This window comes from Leptonotus elevatus, chromosome 14 (assembly GCF_054856555.1).
Source record: "Leptonotus elevatus isolate MCC_2025b chromosome 14, RoL_Lele_1.0, whole genome shotgun sequence".
Taxonomy (NCBI): domain Eukaryota; kingdom Metazoa; phylum Chordata; class Actinopteri; order Syngnathiformes; family Syngnathidae; genus Leptonotus; species Leptonotus elevatus.
In genome coordinates, this window is record NC_141252.1 from 3,988,130 (window position 1) to 4,006,961 (window position 18,832).

The 18,832-nt window shown below is 41.2% G+C and overlaps 1 protein-coding gene across 6 annotated transcripts; it reads right to left on the bottom strand.

The window, feature by feature from the left end:
• Positions 1–226: 226 nt before the first annotated feature.
• loxl3b (lysyl oxidase-like 3b) lies at positions 227–18,730 on the bottom strand. 6 transcript variants are annotated; one of them, XM_086094385.1, is made up of 17 exons: positions 17,899–18,730; positions 15,237–15,584; positions 14,701–14,864; positions 14,391–14,608; positions 11,484–11,549; positions 10,811–10,879; positions 9,532–9,742; positions 8,294–8,474; positions 6,925–7,079; positions 5,801–5,971; positions 4,862–5,017; positions 3,816–3,975; positions 2,466–2,709; positions 2,229–2,344; positions 1,911–2,047; positions 1,186–1,297; positions 227–1,079 (listed from the first exon to the last, which is right to left on the bottom strand). In XM_086094385.1, exons 2-17 carry the CDS (start codon positions 15,574–15,576, stop codon positions 1,006–1,008), a joined length of 2,574 nt encoding a protein of 857 aa, XP_085950511.1. In that variant the 5' UTR covers positions 15,577–15,584; positions 17,899–18,730; the 3' UTR covers positions 227–1,005. The 6 variants fall into 6 exon arrangements, 5 of the variants coding, with proteins under 5 accessions (XP_085950511.1, XP_085950508.1, XP_085950509.1 ...); XR_015097033.1 differs by lacking the exons at positions 4,862–5,017; positions 11,484–11,549 and having other exon boundaries at positions 227–513; positions 597–1,079; XM_086094382.1 differs by lacking the exons at positions 4,862–5,017; positions 11,484–11,549 and having other exon boundaries at positions 17,899–17,960; positions 18,062–18,730.
• Positions 18,731–18,832: the final 102 nt, after the last annotated feature.

Genomic DNA, 18,832 nt, shown 5'->3' on the forward strand with positions numbered 1-18,832 from the left:
CAAACAGTAATTTACATTTATTAGACATTCTAAAATTAAAAAAATATATTTTACTTGTCGAGATTTTCTCATTTCTACTTGGAAAAAACAAAACTTCAAAGTCATCTTAATTATTTCATCAAAAATTTACTGACCTAAAAAAAATAATCCAACAAACAACTACAAATCACCAGCGCCCTCGCTGGTGAGCTTCACGACCAATCTCGACATTGCAGCCTGAAGTTTAATGGGATTGCAGTAACGAGTTAACAGCTAAGCGCTTCTTAAATCGATTGAAATAAACTCTGCACACATGCGAGCCACACACGCCAGCCAAGACCGCGCTCACTAGCGGCGGCTCGTCAATAGAGGGCGCTGCTGACTCACCTTGAATAAGAGTACAAGTCAATCATTCTTTCATAGAAAAGATTGGGAAAGTGTTGATTTTCACCACTAGTTTTATCTCCCACCCCTTAGATGTGGATCCGAGTCAGCCGGTGTTATTTCCGGTCCGACTCTTGCCAATTTCAGATCCTGGAAAATGGCAAAAGACATTTACTTTACTATTTAATTCAGCCAAGTCACTTAAAACAACATCTTTCGAGATGAGAACGTACCAGCAGAAGCTCGACGTTAAAAACCACGACGATCCAGCCGTCAGGATCTGAACTGCTGCGTGTTCACCAATGTTATGCAATCATTTAATAACAGTTCATTGTTACCAAATAATCTCATTTAATTGAGTGCAGCAGGTGTGATTAGTGTACATACAGCATCATCATTTCATTTATTTATTTTTTTGTCTAATCCTTTATCATAAAATCCTAAAAAACAAAAAAACAGATGAGCACCTTACAAGATAATCCTGGGAATCTTTGGAGCACCTTTGAACAGGTAATAAATACATTCACAAGAAGAAAAAACAGATTTTCAAAATGGAACCCCCCCCCCCCAAAAAAAAAATGACGACGACTGCACAAAATGTCCAGCGCGACATCTCCGTCCATCCATCATTGGTTGTCGGGATTAAGAAATCTGGTTGTTCAACTGACCCGGGTACTTCTCGAACCTTCTCTCCGCCTCCTCGCTGAAGGCGTCGCCTGCGGGGAGGGGCACGGTCGGGGTTTTGCGGGTTTGAACAGACATCATGAAGATATTTTCACCATCCCAAAAAAAAGCGTGCTGCTTTTTTGGAGCGTGGCTTACCAACGTGGCAGTTGTGGAACCAGATGCGATAGCCGTCGTACTTGCAGTTGCACTTCATGGCGTTGTTGGTGAAGTCGCTCTCAGCCACTTCCAAATTAGGGTTGATTACCACCTGAGTGGACCAAGAAGTAAAAAAAAAAAAAAAAAAAAGGGGGATGAGGAAAAACAAAAAATGCTTCCTCGTCGTTTACCATTAAAACAAAAGTCTCAAGAACCTATGCCCAAAACTGAACAGGAAGTTGGCCACTTTGGTTTGAATCAGACATTTTGGGCAAATTATCGCAGTCCTTCCTGTAGAAAGTTTGGAGAAAAAAAATGTTCACCCCTGACCCCACTTTGACCAATTAACACAAAATTCGGTGTACACGTCTATTACAACAGGACGCACAGAAAAAGTCTTAAGGACCTACGCCCAACGCTGAACAGGAAGTTGGCCATTTTGGTTTGATTTTCTCAGTCTGTCCTCGTGGAAAGTTTTGGAAACAAATAAAAAACCTTAGCCCGACACGACTTTTACCAATCAAGATGAAATTTGGCATATATGTCTATTACAAGAGGACACACCAAAAAGCCTCAAGGACCTGTGCCAAAAACGGCACAGGAAGTTAGCCATTTTGGTTTGAATCAGACATTTTGGGCACATTTTCTCAGTCGTTCCCTGAAACGGCCCAAAACTGAACCGAAAGTCGCCCAAGGGTCCAAATGAGCCCCAATTATTTATTTACCTGCATGATGTAATTTCCGGGTTTGACGTCGGTGATGTCGATCCACTGGCAGTCGATATCGTGGCGGTACATGTCCCAGCATCCCACCGTGATGCCCTGGTCGCCAAAGTTGGCGCACTCGTAACGCTTGGAAACACCTGCGGCGTGTGGCGCGAGGTTAGGATTGGATGCTCGCCAGCCACTTCATTAGGTACACACAACCACTCCACTACTGGGCTACACGTAGCCTATTAAGAATATTATTAGCTTAGATTTATCTAGCGCATGTACGGGATCTTATCGCATCACATTTTACTGGTCTGAAAAGTTTCTGCTGACCTTCCTGGCAGTCCGAGTCCTCCAGACAGAAACTGGCTTTGTGCCCTTCGGCCACTTTGGTTCCGTTGGCGTTGAGGAGATCGTAGTGCGTGAAAATGTCCATGCTGTGGTAATGTCTGAAAAAAAAAAAACCATCAGAGGACCTTGAAGCTATCGAGAAACATCCCAAACAACAGATTCACTTAGCGAAAGCTTGAAAAGCCATTAACTTATTATTATTATTGATTTTTTTTTTACCCGTGACATGCATGCCACACCCACGAGTGGCGTCCAGCTTTGGGCTTGAAATCGGCGCGGCCGATGTTGTGGATCTGCGAGGAGAAGCGCAGCAGGCGGCGGTGGCCGTAGGGCCAGTTGGCCTCGGCGGCCGACTTGGACAGGCAGTCCTCCTCCGCGGCGCAGTAGAGCATGTGCAGGGGCCGGTCCTCGATATAGACCGACTGCTGCACCAGCGTCGCGTTCAGCACCAGGTCGGACGCCGCTGCGCGCCAACCAGGAAACACGTTGCAGTGACATTATTGCAGAAATCAGGCATGTTGACATTTGGGGGAAAGTGAAACAGAAGATTGAAGATTGTAAATATTTAAGACGGACTGAAGTCAAATTTTCATGAAAATTCGCCAATTACGTCAGCAAACTTTCAACTGACGTTAGCGTCATTTAAAAGAACTCTGCATCCGGGGGCCGAACGGGACGATGCCCCAACAAATCCCGCAGATTACAAGCGGCATCAGAAACTCCAAAATTCACAAAAAAGTCACAAAAAGATGTCCTAATGTGATGTGAGATTTGCTAGGATGCTTTAAAATTGCTCAGTGATTGTGCATCCCAAATATTACACGTACTAAACATGAATCTGAATAAAAAACATTTCTAACATTTCTTTTTTACTGGTTTGAACCAATGTCAGCATGCCTCAAAAGAGCTCTGCATTTGGGGGCCAAGTGGGCAGTGCCCCATCAGTTCCCGCTGAGTGTGAATGTCAGAGACCCCAAAATATAAGATAAAGTCAAATTTTCGAGAAAAACTTGCCCAAAATGTTGCAGCTTTTGACTTAAAACGTCCCAATCTGACGCGAGATGCCAAAATACCTTTAAACAGCTCAGCCATTTTTGCATTTTGGGGCAAGTGAGGCAATGCCCCACCGGATCCAGCAGATTGAAAACGTACTAAAAGACTGTCATAATACACTTTTCTCAAAAAAACAAAACAAAAACTCTAATAATATCCTTTAAAAAAAAAAAATAATAATAAACTACTATACTTTTCTTAAAAAAAAAAAAAGACCTCTAAAATGCTATTCTAAAAAAAACCCACAAATAATAATAAGATACTTTTCTAAAAAACAAAAACAAACTAATAATATACTTTTTTTTTTTTTTTTAAATAGAAAAGTTGCACAAAATTTGAATTTGAAAGGATGTCAGCAGATCCCACCGATCATAAACGTCGGAAACTCCGAAGTCCAAGCATCGTCGAATTTGACCACAAGAGATGTCAGCACAGCTCACAAGGTTGAACAGCAATACCGGAATATTTTTCATGCAAAAGATGTCGCATTAAAAAAAAACGTTTGCGGCCACTCACTCTCGGAGCAGATGACGCCGGCGGCAAACTTGGCGGCGGCCTTCTGGCAATTGAGCGTCTTGTGTCGCTGGCACTGCGTCAGCGACATCTCGTTCCCGGTGCACTTGACGCCGCTCAGAATCATCACGGTCACGTTGCTGCTGTCCCAGTACCATGTTTCCTTGGAGGGCGGGGCAAACACAGAGCGGCCAGCCAATCAGAGCATAGAAGACGCACACTCAGGAAGTAGTCACTCGATGATGACAGGGTGGGCACTTTCGGCAACATGAGCATTTTTAAACAGGCAGATAGGCCGTGTCATCCGTAGATGGTCTAAGGCAGGGTTCAGCGATTCCGTTTCCTGCAGGTTTTAGATGATTACGCCTACCAACACACCTGATACTAAAGGTCAGGATCGTTATGAGGCATGCTGATGAGCTGCTTATATGAATCAGGTGTGATAGTGGGCGGAAACATCTAAAACCTGCAGGACAGGTAAACCCTGGTCTAAGGGGGACATTTTAAATATGTATGCAAAATAATAATAATAATAATAATAATACATTCCTATTCTTTATATTATTCATAATGTAATTTGAATGAACTAATCAGGGATTTAATAAATAATAAAAAATAATACAAAAGTGGTCATGTACAGTATACTGTTTATTTGACTATATATATATATTTATTTATTATATATATCCTTTTAGATTATAATAAATGTGTTTGTTATTCATATTTTTTATTGTACTATTTGGTTAGGATAAGCGGTTTGGAAAACGGATGGATGGATGAATGGACATTTAATAATAATTTAATAAAATGTAAAAAAATAAATAAAATCAATACAAAATGAATACATACATTTTAAGGGAGCAGTGTTAGGAAAATGCAACAACAAATATGACATGACTGGTTGATTATATAAACAAAAGGTGTACTTTGCCCACCCCTTCACTTGACGTCAGCTGGTATATACACAACTCCCAAAATAAGATTGGCGCTTTTATTGTGAAGGAGCAAGAAGCAATCATCTTATTTTGGAAGTTATCCGCGGCACTTACAGTGATGGCGTGCATGGAGTAGCCCAGGCCGAGCTGCCTGCACGCCACCATGGCCTCCCTGGTGCTCCAGCCCGCGCTGCACACCGTACCCCACCTGGAGCCCACCCGAATCTCCACCCGGCCCTCGTACGTGCTGCGGCCGCCCACCAGCCGGATCTGCGGACCACACGCCCTGCGGGGAGTCACTTAGGCGTCCTGCCCCTCATTTGCAAATTCCACGGATTCAGAATGCAAATACAAACAAATGTGCTAAACTGAACAATAAGTCAAACTTGTTACTAATTGCATTAGTCCGACCTGTAACTTGAACCTTTTAGTAATGTGCTAGACTGACCAATAACTTAAATCTGTTTGAAAATGCATTAGACCAAACAATAACTCCAACTTTTAGTGCCATCAGAATTTGAATATGATTGTTGACACAATTTTTTTAGGCGCAGATTTCTTTCTTCTTCTTTTTTTTACAATGAATTTCTGGAGATTTTATTTTTTACATGCACAACAGAATTCATTCAAAAAAAAAAAACTCAGCTAGAGTTAGAAATTTAAATTCAAACTCAGATGGCAGAAGTGGAAAATGTGTGCTGTGCCACAGTGTTAGAATGTCAGTGTGGTTTTTTTTTTTGGTTTTTTTTGCGGGGGTGGGATGAGGTCAGCGCTTGGACCGTGACGGTGCTTCCACTTGGATTGGGAATGCTGTGTGAGTCGGAACGCTTTTCTTTGCGCGCCACAAAGAAAAGTTGCTCTTTATAATGTACTGTCACACTTCAAACTGAAAGCACAACGGAAGGAAAAACCATATGATAAAATAAAAAACTAGCTTAACTTGTGCCACTAAGCTAGTTTTGTCTAGCAACAAACTATGGAAACATACACGCAGTTTCATTTTGAACGTGACAGTATATTACAGGCTGGCGACATCAGTTGTTAGCAACCTACTTGGTTAGCCTGGTTAGCATAGCCCAGGCCTAGCTGCCTGCAGGCCACTATGGCCTCCTTGGTGGTCCAGGTCTCGCCACAGATCAGACCCCAGCCTTCCGTGCCGTTGGCGTCCATGCCCAGGACCTCCACGCGGCCCTCGTAGCGGGTGCGCCCCCCTCCGAGTCGGATCTGTGCGGCGGGGCCGAGTGAGGGTTAGCGCAAAGGTTTAGTGGGATCGGGACCAAAACCTCTGATCCCACTGGAGCCTTTGTGAGCATTTACAAGGCCAAAATAGGCTGGTTCAACCTGGAAATAGTCCATGTTGAAGCCTCATCACTGCTGTCAAGACTTATTTTACTAACAAATCAAATTTGGCGTACACAACATTGTGGAGCAACCACGTGTTAGGGTCTACTAGAATGTAAAGTTTAACAAACAACATTGTAGAGCGACCTCATGTTAGCATCTACTGGACCTTAAAAGTCTACTAAAACAAACACGGATTTACACAACATTGTGGAGCGTCCACATGCCAGAGTCTACTGGAACGTAAACATGGATGCACACAATATTGTGGAGTGACCAAAAGTTAGTCTACTCCCGACACAACATTGTGAAGTGACATGTCAGAGTCTACTAAAACACAAACATGGATGTACACAACATTGTGGAGTGACCACATGTTAGAGTCTACTAAAACAAACACGGATTTACACAACATTGTGGAGTGACCACATGTCAGAGTCTACTGGAACGCAAACATGGATGCACACAACATTGTGGAGTAACCACGTTGGAATCTATTGAAACTTGTAACAAAAATGGAGCAAACTCAACAAGGAATATAAATATGGCCAAAAACAACACTGTGGAGTAACCACATGTTTACTGCATCAGTGTAAAAGTTTGTCTTGACATCAGTGAGCAGACCACATGAGTTTGTTAGTGTTTTTGTTATCAAATTAGTAGACGAGGCACTAAATTGTTGTGACGACGTCTCTGCATGACATCGTCACAAAATATTAGTCGCAAAAAAGCCATTTTCCTGTACAGCCAATCAGAAGAGGCGCACACACGTCATGTGACAAAACTCCGCTGGCCCGAACAGAGACGCGTAGATAAAAGCGAGGCGCGGCTCTGACCGAGTTCTCCAGGCCCATGTAGGGAACGTTGCAGCGCACGGCGGCGTCCTCCGTGTGCTGGCAGTCCTCCAATGTGATGTTCTTGAACGGGCAGTTCCAGATGGAACGCTCGTGGCCCGAGCACTTCACCTCGTTCATGTAGATGGGACCCACTCCTGGAAAAACAAAACAACAAACGCAATGTTTGTGGAACATTTACAGGAACTGGGGAAACACTTTCAACCAGGAAGGTTTATTTGCTGAAGCGAGAGCAAACAACATAGAAAAAGTTTTCCTAGATTTGCTGAAAAGAGGAACTGCACCCCAAAAAATAAAAAAAATATAGATTCTCGTCATGGATTTAGAATAATAACCCTTCCTTGATGGATCTGTGGTAGGAATTCTGCAAGATTTACATTGCTTCCCATAATGCCATTTGGTAAATTTTCAGACCTTGGCTGAATTTAGAGGAGACACTTTCGTAGGTTTCCTCGATTTTATGAAAAGAGGAATTGTTGGAAATAATAATCACAATTTGGATTTGCGAACGGTCACTTCTTTGATCTAGGGTGGAAATTCTGCAGTATATGTACTTTCGATATTCAGACATTTTGACGGCCCTTAACTTTTGTTTAGAAACATCCTATTTCAAAATGTCTGAAAAAACTAAGCTTTTTCGAGATTTCCTGAAAAGAGGAATTGGAAAAAAAAAAAAAAGTCTTACAAATTGAATTGATCCCTGATTGATCCCAGGAAGAAATTGTGCAAAACTGCCCAAATTACAAATAAATGACAAAGTAAATAAATAAATAAAAGTGAAAATAAAAATGTAAAAATTAACAGCGGAGCCCAACCCAAGACACGCTTAAGACCGCCCCCTCATTTGAATAACATTTCATGCCGACAGGTTGTCTGCAGCATGAAATAAATAAATGTGAGAGCAGCGCGTTTTTATTGATTGATTGATATTTAAATCTATTAATATAATTATTTTTTTATTTATTTCCACATTTATATTTAATGATTTTTATTTTTTGAATCTTGTTTTTTATTTGTGTATTTATTTATATATAAATATATAGAGATTTCCTGAAAAGAGGAACTGCAACAAAAAAGCTTCAGGTTTCGAATTCGGAAATGATCCCTTCCTTGACTGATGATGAATGATGGAAATTCCAAAGCTTGCCCTTCATATTATTTACATGCGAATCCTCGTCTCTCAGCATGTACATAAGAAGAAAGAGGAACTTGTGTATGTCAGCATTCCTTCACTGCTGAAAAAAAAACTCCCAAGGAAAATTCCGGAGAGAAATGAGGTCCGTGAGTTCAAAGTTGAGGTCCCTGGGGTCGGGTCAAACAACCAAAGTCTGCAAAAGTGTGTGCGTCCCACCTTGGCCCATGCGCCCGCCTGTCATGGCCTCCTTGGCGCTGCCGAAGCCGAGTTCCCTGCACACCACGCTGGCCGACTGCAGGTTCCAGCGGTCGTCGCACACGCTGCCCCACTCGCTACCCTTCAGCACCTCCACGCGGCCCTCGCCCAGCCGGGCCCCGCCCTTCAGCCTCACGTTGCTCTAGCAAAAAAATAAATAAAAAAATACTAAGATGTACACAACATTGTGGAGTGACCACACATCAGAGTTTACACAGATATCATGGAGGAACATAACATTGCGGAGCCATCATAAACATCACAGAGTTTACAGGAATATAAACATGGACTCAAGTAACATCGAGAAGGGATAACAATTGTGGAGCAGCTGAGCAATCACACACACACAACATTGTGGAGAGACCACAGTCAAAGGTTTACCGGAACATAAACAAGTAGATATGCAACATGGCAAACCTTGAACACCCACAACACCACGGAGAAACCACAACATTATGGAGCAACATCAACATTGTGTGGCGTGACTACACAGCATTTTACTGGAAGAAAAACACGCACACACAAAACAATGTGGAGCAACCACATGTCAGCGTCTCCTGGAAAAATCCATGGATACACACAACATTGTGGAGTGATCATACAAACAACATTGTGAAGCACCACATCAGCGATAACTGAAACTTAAAGAGGGACAACACAACATTACAGAGGAACCACTACATTGTGGAGCGCCCACACGTCAGACTACTGAAAAAAAAAACAAGGGACACACACAGCTTGTGGAGTGAGCACACACACACAATATTGAGGTGTGGCCATTTGCCAAAGCTTACCCAAAAATTAACATGGAGCCACACAACATTGTGAAATGACCACAACTTTGCAACATAATCATAGCTTTGTGGAATTACCACACAGCAGAGTGCAAACGTAACGGAACAATAATAAGGACACACACACAACATTGTGGAGCAACCACACGGTGGTCAGACTCTACCATAACAAAAACATGGACACACACACAAAATATTATGAAGCAACCACTATATTATTGGTGTTTACCATTCCAGAGTCTAATGGAGCGTAAACATGGACATTCACAACATTGTGAAGCGACCACGGCGGTCATTACTAGAACATAAACATTAGACGCATGCGAAATTGTGGAGCACCACACCACAGTCTAGGAGTCGGAACTAAAACATGGAGCCGCACAACATTGCGGAGTCAACCCTTACCGAAGCTTTGGGTTTCTTCTTTAGTGAGGCGTGCTGTGGCATGAAGAGCGGTCCGGGCATGCAGCTGACGACGACGGGGGAGCCGCCGCGGCAGGACGCCGTGCTGTTGGGCCCGTTGAACTCCATGGGGCACGCGGCCAGGTGCACCTCCGTGCCCGCGCACGCCACCGAGTGCACGCGGTACACGTTCTTCTGGCGTTCCAAAAACAACCTGCGAGGGCACAAGATGCATTTTTAACAAGTCCGCTTGAACATGGGTCAACTTTTACTATAGGTCAATTTTCAGGCTAAGCTAATAAAAAAAAAAAAAAAAAGAAGAAGTGATTTTTCCCCCTCACATTTCAATTCTTACCATAAAACAGTTTGTATTTATTTTTATTTTTTTTAATTGGCCAGTTTTTTGGAAGACTCCGTTTTTACCGTTAGTCAGTTTTTCCCAATAACTTTTCTTTCTTTTTTTTCTAATCAAGGTTCAGTTTTCAACAAGCTTGTTTTCATGAAATCATGTGTTAATTTATGTTTATGAGGACTCAGTTCTTCCTATGAGTCAATTCTTACCATGAGTCAGTTTTTAACCATGAGTCCATTTTTACATTGACTACATTTTTATAGTGAGCAATTAGGTCGTTTATTTTTGATACATTTTTACCATCAGTCTTTTTTTTTTTTTAACTGTCGGTTTTTAGAGTTTTAGAATCAGTTTTTTTTTTTTTTACCATGGATCTTTTTTTTATTGTCAGTCTTTTTCAACTGTGAGTCCCTTTCAGAGGTGGCAAATCCAGGTCCAGAAAGTAAAAACCCAGCCCCAGTTTGGCTTTAGCCTCAAGTGCTAGTGAGCTAGCTCACTAGCTAGCTCCTTAGCAGGTAAACGAGCACCATGGGAGCTAGCTACGGAGCTAGCTAACTAGCACTTGAGGCTAAAGCCAAACTGTGGCAGGGTTTTTACTTGTTTTTAGTACCATGTTTCTGTTTTTACTCAATTCCTAGCATGTGTCTTTTTTTTGCATTAGTCAATTTTTAACCAGTCAAATTTTTGTCATTTACCATTGGTCTTAAAATTACTTTTTTTCAGTCAATTTTTCTATTGGTCAGTTTTTACTAGGGAGTAAAAAAAAAATGCAAGTTTGGAAGGAGGGCAGGAAGGTACATAGGACAACAGAAGAGGATTGTAACAAAGTGTCCAATATGGGACAACAATCTCCCCTAATGCATGCTCAGAAAAAAAAAATTGTTGAAAGTGCGCTTGTTGCCGCGGCGACACGGTTAGTGCACACGTTACCTTGGCCCGGGGCTGCTCTGTTTAGACTTAGCAAAAGCTTTAGCTTTAGCTTTAGCTTTAGCTGCCTGCCTGCAAGGTAAACACGGGTTAGACGGCACAAAAACAGCCCACGGCAATAAAAGGATTAGAGTTGAAAAGGAATGTGTCACTTTAAACATGGCGGCTAACATCATGTGACCATAATAATAATGATTCCGATTGTTTTCCATATTGTTCCAGGCCGTCGTTTGTTGAAAGTGACACTTTCTTCTTCCTTTCAAACACAAAAGAATGAAAATCAATGTGAACATAGCCTATCTTTTTTCCAACTATTGTCCATTTGGCACAAATTAGTCCGTTTTGAAATCTGCGTTATTAATTACAACGCTAACAAGTTGTTTATTGTTGAAGAATCCATCACAAGGTATTTCCTGCATGCAAACTTATTGAAATAAGCAGAAATCTCACAGCCAAACATTCACACAGGTTGACGGAAATCAACTTAAAATTGTCAATCAGTGCCATCATCAACATGCTGCACGTGACAAGAGTCTAAATTATTAGTTACAAAATTGGTTAATGGGAGATTCATCAACTAGTGGAAAATGTTAATAGCTACTCTAAGAAGAAAAACACAACGCGGCCGCACGCGGACGGTGCGGCGGGCTTGTTTTCTCCCCCGGCGACAGAGTACCTGGCACCTGCCGACAAGTTAACCTTTGACCCGAAGACCCTCTCGGCGGCGCGCTTTCTCAAACGTCTGCAACCACCACGCAGCCATATGCAGTCAATCACATTTGCTACAGCGGCGGGCGCTTTTAAAGCATTGGATGCTTCTCACAGTGAATTAGTCTTATAGTTTCTTACAGTGGAATGTTGGTTTCAAGTACATTTTTTTACAGCGGACATTTGCTAAAGAGTACGTTTTTTGGTAGTGGGTAGACGGGGTCATCGGGGAACCGAGATGCCGACATTCCACAAGTGGGCTACTTAAATTGAGGTCAAACGTAAGTACGCAGATATTCCCAAAATGTCACATTCAGCACACAACTTTTTAGTCTCGGTCAGACTGCGTGAAGGCTTTTTCACAAACTTAAGTAAACACCATTTTTGTCCCATTGACCGTCGGATAGAGTCCTCATGAAAGCAAGCATACAATTCAAGTCACAATTATCTACCAGTAGTCATTTGACAGCTATAAAATGCATGTTGGATGCTACACTGGCTGCTAATAGGCAAAACATTGACTCTATAAAGTTGCCATGGCAACCCGGGCTTTCCCCACTTTAGCGGCCTGTAAAATAATCCGGACGTAAAAGTAATAGTTAACACTAATGTAGCTGCCATTAGAGCCAGCTTTAAAATTAAATAAAATTTGTTTGATTACATCATAAATATAAGGATTTATTTTATGTATTTGTAAGAATTTTGTTGTTTTGAGGGTTTGTTTTTATAGTGGAACCAAATTTCGTTATGTGCGTGTTGTCTGGGGACGCTAATGATTGACGCATAGCTACGTCATTCCTTCTAAGACTATCGAAAGCCGGCTTGAAGGGCTGCTGTTGTAGATCATGTTGGAATAAATTATTTTACTCCTCTCCAGTACATGCGGCCCATTAGGTGACATATTTGCAATCATTTGCACTCTTTCTGCCTTTTGGAAGTAGTGTACTATCGCTAACTCGCTAGCACTAGTCCGTTAGCATGCTATCATTTTTAGCAGGATTATTTAGTGGATGTTAACAGGCCTATATGGCAAATGGAAGTTATTTTTGATTGTTTATATCTTTATGTTCTCAATGAGAACTATTTTGTGTTATTTAACTCTTTAATATGGTGTTTTCTGTATTTTGTACAGTTCTCACGGCATGCTTAACCGCAATAAATGCCTGTTGTAACAAGAACCACTTGGACTGAAAAAAAAAAAAGGTGCATGAATACATGAAGGTAAAAGTAATTGTAAGGTAAAATTATAAAGGTAAAGAAAAATTTAATAGTTATCATAAAAGGTGGGAAATTCCCGGTACAATAAAAAGCTTCTTGAAAATAGTCAGTTTTTTTATAAACCTAAACCGCACATGGGTCCATAAACGAGGTCACCACGAGCGCCTCGTGACCAAACAGGATGTACAGTATCCCAGGCGCGGATGTGGTTGGCTCCCGCCAAGGCTTCACACACACCTGACAGACGCGCACACACACACACTTCTCCTTGAGCTTCTGCAAGACGCCTACCCGACACACACACGATTTTAAATAAAAGCCTTTTTTTTTCCCTCTCTCAGGCCACCTGGAATGTGAAAGACAAATATCCTCATAGGGAGAAAGTCTGCGCCTCGGCTGCAACTGCCGTTATGGAGCTGAAGGAAAGAGTTAGTACAAGGTCCTGTTTTTTGTGCTTTAATTGCGAGTCACGTCGTAATCGTTGCCATCTCTGCAGTCCAACACCAAAAAAAACCAGACGGAACCACGTGACTGGGAGCAATGCTCTAAAATGGGAAACCGCACAATTCATGATCGAATAATATTGCATTAGATGGACAATTTATTCGGGACACCAATACATGAGGTCCATTAGAAAATGTCTGCCTAATAATGTTCAGATTTCATTGACACTGGTCAAAAGAGGTTTTGAGGATTTTGAGATGCATTTTTTTTAATCAGTGAATAATGGTTGACTATATAATAACTATAATTAAAAATTTTGAATATTAAATCAACAATGTAAATTTCACTATATTGCTAAATATTATATAAAATAATACAAATTTAGTTTTATTTTTTAAAACAGTTTTTAATGCATTTGTTTTCATTTCTCAGTAAATAATGGATGGAAATATATTACATTTAAATAAACACATTTTACTTGTTTAATATAATTTGTTGTTGTTAATTGTTATAGATGATTAAATATAACATTGTATATATGTTTTTAGATTTGAAAATAATTGCATTTTTAACATACCTTTGAATGTTATATATAAAAAAAATACATTTAACTCTTATTTTGTTCTGTATTATTATTTTTTCATTTTTAATATAATTTATTATACTGTATACAGTTAAATGTGCTTTTACTTTTAATAAAACTCATCTATTTTTTAAATAAAAGTACAAAAGTATTGCAACAAATATTTTTCATTATAGTTAATTAAAAATTCTTATATCACATTATGTACTTATATTTAAATGTAATTCTTATTTATTTTAAGAATTATTGAGGATTTTTTCCCATTTTAATATAATTTATTATACTGTATATGTTTAAATAAGTAATGTGATTTTACTTTTAATAAAAGTACAGATTTTTTAAAATAAAAATGCAAAAATATTGCAACTTTTTTTTTCTCTCTTCAATATACTTAATTATAATTCTTAGATCATTTTATGTACTTATATCCTCGTTTTTTGCCAATCCACTTGGGGCAGTGCCCATTGAGCTCCATGGGCAGGAATGGAGCAAAACAGTTTTGGACTCTTTGGCCTCGGTGTTAAGTCTATTTATTCGATTAAAAATGTCATGATTTCAACTCGTTTCATTGGACCGCGTACCCACCAATGCGGCGATGCATCGCTACGGTAACCAGCGTGCGTCACTGACCTGTAGAAGTTCTTGTTGACCTTCTTCTCGTGAGGGAATCCCAGCATGCCGCAGACCACGCGCGTGTTCTTCACCGTCCAGCCGGCGTCGCACACCTGCGCCCAGCCGTCCTTGTACTTGACCTCCAGGACGCCCTCCGTGATGGGCAGACGCTTTTTGGCCGCCGACACCACCGCGCGTAGACGCACCTCCTCCAGCTTGTTCTCGTCCACGTGGGCCTGGTTAAAAGTAAAAAGAAAAAAGAAGACTATTACTAATAGTGGTAGCGGTAGAATAACGTTAAAGGTAATGAAGTTCCAAGTGGACCGACCTCGATGACGTTAGCGTCCACGAATCCCGGAATCCTCTCGTCTTTGCACACCACGCCGGCGTCCTCGTCGTGAGTGCAGTCGCTGTTGCCCCAGCCGCGAGATTTGCACGCGCCGATGCTTTTCTCGCCGCCGCCGCACTGCACGTTGTCCAGCCAGATCTTACCTTTAACATAATTACAACAACTGCAGCGAAAGACTTCATGGGGCTCCAGCCTAACTGCCCCAAAATTGCTTTTTGGGATTTTCAGAAATAAAAAAATGTAGTAAATTTTTACAATACAATTCAATAATTTTATAATACTTTTAAATGTTCAAACATTCTCTTGTTTTGTGTCAAAAAACAAATGATTGTCCTAATTATGATTTCAATTATTACCAAATGAACCGTGATTAATATTTTCTTCATAATCAAGCAGCTCTAATTACAGTTGTCACTTGTTGCTAGGCAGACTTCACAGGGAATCAAGCTTTGCAATACGCGAGTAGATAAAAGCACAATTAGAGTGAAAAACAGTGGCAGAGGGGCAAATCCTACCTTGCCCCTTTCCGTATTTGGCGCTGTGCGTCCATCCGGTGGCCTCAACGAATCCCAGCTGTCGACACAGCACGTTGGCGTTGGATATGGAGAAGTCGTCGTCGCATATGGTGCCCCACTCGCCCTTGTAGAAGAGCTCCACGCGGCCCTCGTTGTGCTTGCGCGGGAATCCGGTCAGTCGGACTTTCAGCCTCTCCGTCTGGGGCTGCGGGGACGGCGACGAGGACGGCGACGGGCGAAGGGTGGTGGGCGCCGTCGGCGTCTGGGCGAGGCAGCGGAGCGAGCACAAGGCGAGGGAGAAGAGGAGGGTCAAGTGATGGCGGCCAGTCCACGCCGACATTCTTACACCTACACATCCAACAGACAACTTCGATTAAATTCAGTTCAAATGTCAATACAGGACACAAACAAACGCAGTGCTGCCTTGACTTCCGAGTGCCCCAACTTATGAGCTTGTCGAGTAACGTTGTCATGAGGGAACGTGAGTGGACGAGGGATGGTGGACCCAAATGCAGGGAAACGGGAATCAAGTGCAATGTGTGCTACTTTTATTAACCATAGTGAGAAAGGTGAGCAGACATAATCATGACTGGACGGGACGTGAGTGGACTGGTCGCCATGACTGGACGGGACGTGAGTGGACTGTTCAAGTACATTACTGTATAGTATGGCGCTATTTTTCCTACCACAATTTTTCTAGGGAATGAAATGCAGATAGTAGCGAAGTGGACAGGCTTAATCAGCCATTAACGAGCAGATAATAATTTGCTGTCCACTATTTCAAAATATTAGCTCATACTTTTGTAACAGGAAAGGGAACATACGTCGCAGACCTGTCGTACGCTACATAAAAGTGCTATTGATGACTTTCTGTGTAGCAGGGTGGGATGAGGGCACGGGTGGGGGTGGTGGGGGTCGTTCCGCACAAATCCAGTACTGTGTTGTGTTTGTACAGAGACCACCAGGCGGGAGGCTTCTGCTCCAAAACATGACTTTTCCCCATCAGGAGCCATTTTAGGGTGAAAAAATATCCCCATCATTAAAAAAAAAAAAAATCTCCAACCGTTGTGGTAGGCTTTCATCTCCTTTCAAAGATTCTCAACACCCCCCATCACACCTGGTGTGCTAAACCAAGCGTTTGTTCGATTGCCGGCATTCGTGCCAGAGGTTGCTGACCTCACTGACTCCACGGCAGCTGCACGTCTTCTGCTGCTCGAACCAGCAGCCTGACTCAACATCACAGTGGAACAATTTCACACGCGTGTGTGTGCGCGCCTGCGTGTGTGCGTGGACTGTCTGGGTCGGGATGAGGGGGGGGAATACTTTCCCGAAGCCACAAGGAAACCTCTCTGCATGATTGATTCATTCGTTTGGTGTGTAGCTGAAGTAGCAATGCATCATGGGAGGTGTTGTGCTCATTAATGAAGTTCCAGTCATGTGAATTCAGAGAGTTGTTTCCAAACACAGGATACAATATTGATAAAAACATAAGTGTAGGCTGAGAACTAGGTAGGATGGAGAACTATCCCCAAAATGCACCAATTAGAGTGCCTCATTGTTGGTCACAAGTGCTTGCTTGTCACACAGGGAAAAGCGAAAAAACAGATAATTTTTTTGGGTCAGGTCCAACGTGAAAACCAGTATGTGGACTGGGCCTTTAGTTTAGCGTGGCTGTTCTAGAGTGCATCGTTGCAGGCCGCAAGTGTGCGTATATCATGCAGCACAAGGGAGAAAAAGCAAGGGGGACAGTCCAACATGGCAGCCAGTGCGTGGTCAGGGGCTTTGAGCTGCCGTGGCCACTTTAGAGCGCCTCGTTGTCATGGGTGTAAAAGCCCTGTGAGTGTGACAACCCGGTGGGAGAGTCCAGCCACTGTCGGCTTTAAATGGAAATATTTTCTTGGCTCAAACATGTGGTTGTGTGTCGGCCCATGCCTCGTTTCGTATACTTGGCCATTTTCATATTCATTCAAATGTTGACAACACTTTGCTGTATTTTGTCAAAATTAAGAGATATTTTATTTTTACTTTGTAGGAAGTGAATTTCCCCTTTGAACACCTCTGAAAAGGATCTTCTAATGGTCCTAAAATAAGATATATCCTTGACCCCATATAAAAAAGTCAGCATTTTTACAATATTTTACAATAATAAAGTTATGTACTTTTTTTGATCATATTTTGGAGATAACCAATTGGAAAATAAAGTTAACCTTACAAGAATAACTTATTTATTCTGATTATTTTAGGATATATTATTATGTATGACTATTTTCTGATTATTATTTTTGCCAAGATAAATATATATATATATTTTTTTTAAACAAAGCTGTATTTTATAATATAAAATCGATTTGATTATTTGAAGATAGTTTCATTATTATAATTCAGCATTTCCCCCAAAAAACTTTAGCCACATTGTTTAAAGACAGCCAACAAGAATTTTGTCTTACTTTTTTCAACATGGAAGTCATGAAAACTTTGAGCTTGGAATTCATATACAGCGCAGACTAGAGGTCAATTAGTGACCGTTTGTAGCGAGCATCTCTTTTCTGTCGCCTATTTTGTAAACACACGAGCCCTCAATTTAATCACACTCAGAAGTTTCACATCATTTCACTTTTCTTTCAGTACATGTAAAATTGCATTCTATGATGTACGTGCTTACCTAATCGTATAACGGTTCCACAGCTTTTGTTTTCTTGGGGAGGGGAGGGGGACAAAACGTTCCTGAAAAAAAAGGGGGGGGGGTGCGAGAAAACCACACGTGACACTAAAGAACTTCACACTTGGCTCCGTCTAATTGTTGGTGGGGTTAGAAAAACACAAACAGTTGGAAAGCACGTCGTCGTCTTCGTCGTGGTGTCTGTAAATTGCCAGCTGTACAGCTCGCTTGGCCAGACACACCAAGAGGAGGAGGAAGAGGAGGAAACGAGGAGGAGGAGGAGGGCTGAGTCTAATTCCTGGGAAGCACACACACGGACTCTTTCACGGTTGTCTGGCGCTTGCATAATGTGAGAAAAAAACAAGGTTGCTCAAATTGATCACGTGAGCTTAATGAAGACGCACGAGCAGAGGACATTTCATTAGGAACAGCGGCATCATTTAATAAGATGTAAAAATGCATCTAACGACAGTATTTTTACTAATATACATATATTCTCAAAGGGAAAAAAGTCTGATGAAGCATTTTCTATTTGAAGGAAAGTCACAATTTTACAATATATTTCCCTGCGTTAACTTAATTTTATATACAAACTCACAATATTACGAGAATACTGATGGATGACATCATTCTGTTTTTTTAATGACATCTTTCTGATAAAAAAAAAGATTCTCAATAAACGTGCAATAAGAGCACCAATTAACAAAGTTTTACTGTTTCTTTTAATTAGAGATGCAAATTTTGGATTAAAAATCATGAAGAAAAAATGACAATAAAAGTCAGATTTTGTCTGTATAGCACAGAATTTTCAATAGTTTGTAATCTTACAAGTCATATTAAATTTTAGAAAATACATTCAAAATTTTGTGAGGAAATAAAATAGTAAAAAACAACAACTTTATTCTCATAGGATTACGATTTACAAAGAATATATATA

Bases quoted from the DNA above. Each gene is read 5' to 3' on its own strand.
- loxl3b (XM_086094385.1), bottom strand. From the start codon at position 15,576: ATGTCGGCGTGGACTGGCCGCCATCACTTGACCCTCCTCTTCTCCCTC. The intron at 2,710-3,815 runs GTGAGTGGCCGC...GTTGGCGCGCAG, and splicing joins CGGCGTCATCTGCTCCGAGA to CGGCGTCCGACCTGGTGCTG. The intron at 1,298-1,910 runs GTAAATAAATAA...TGGTCCACTCAG, and splicing joins CCGGAAATTACATCATGCAG to GTGGTAATCAACCCTAATTT.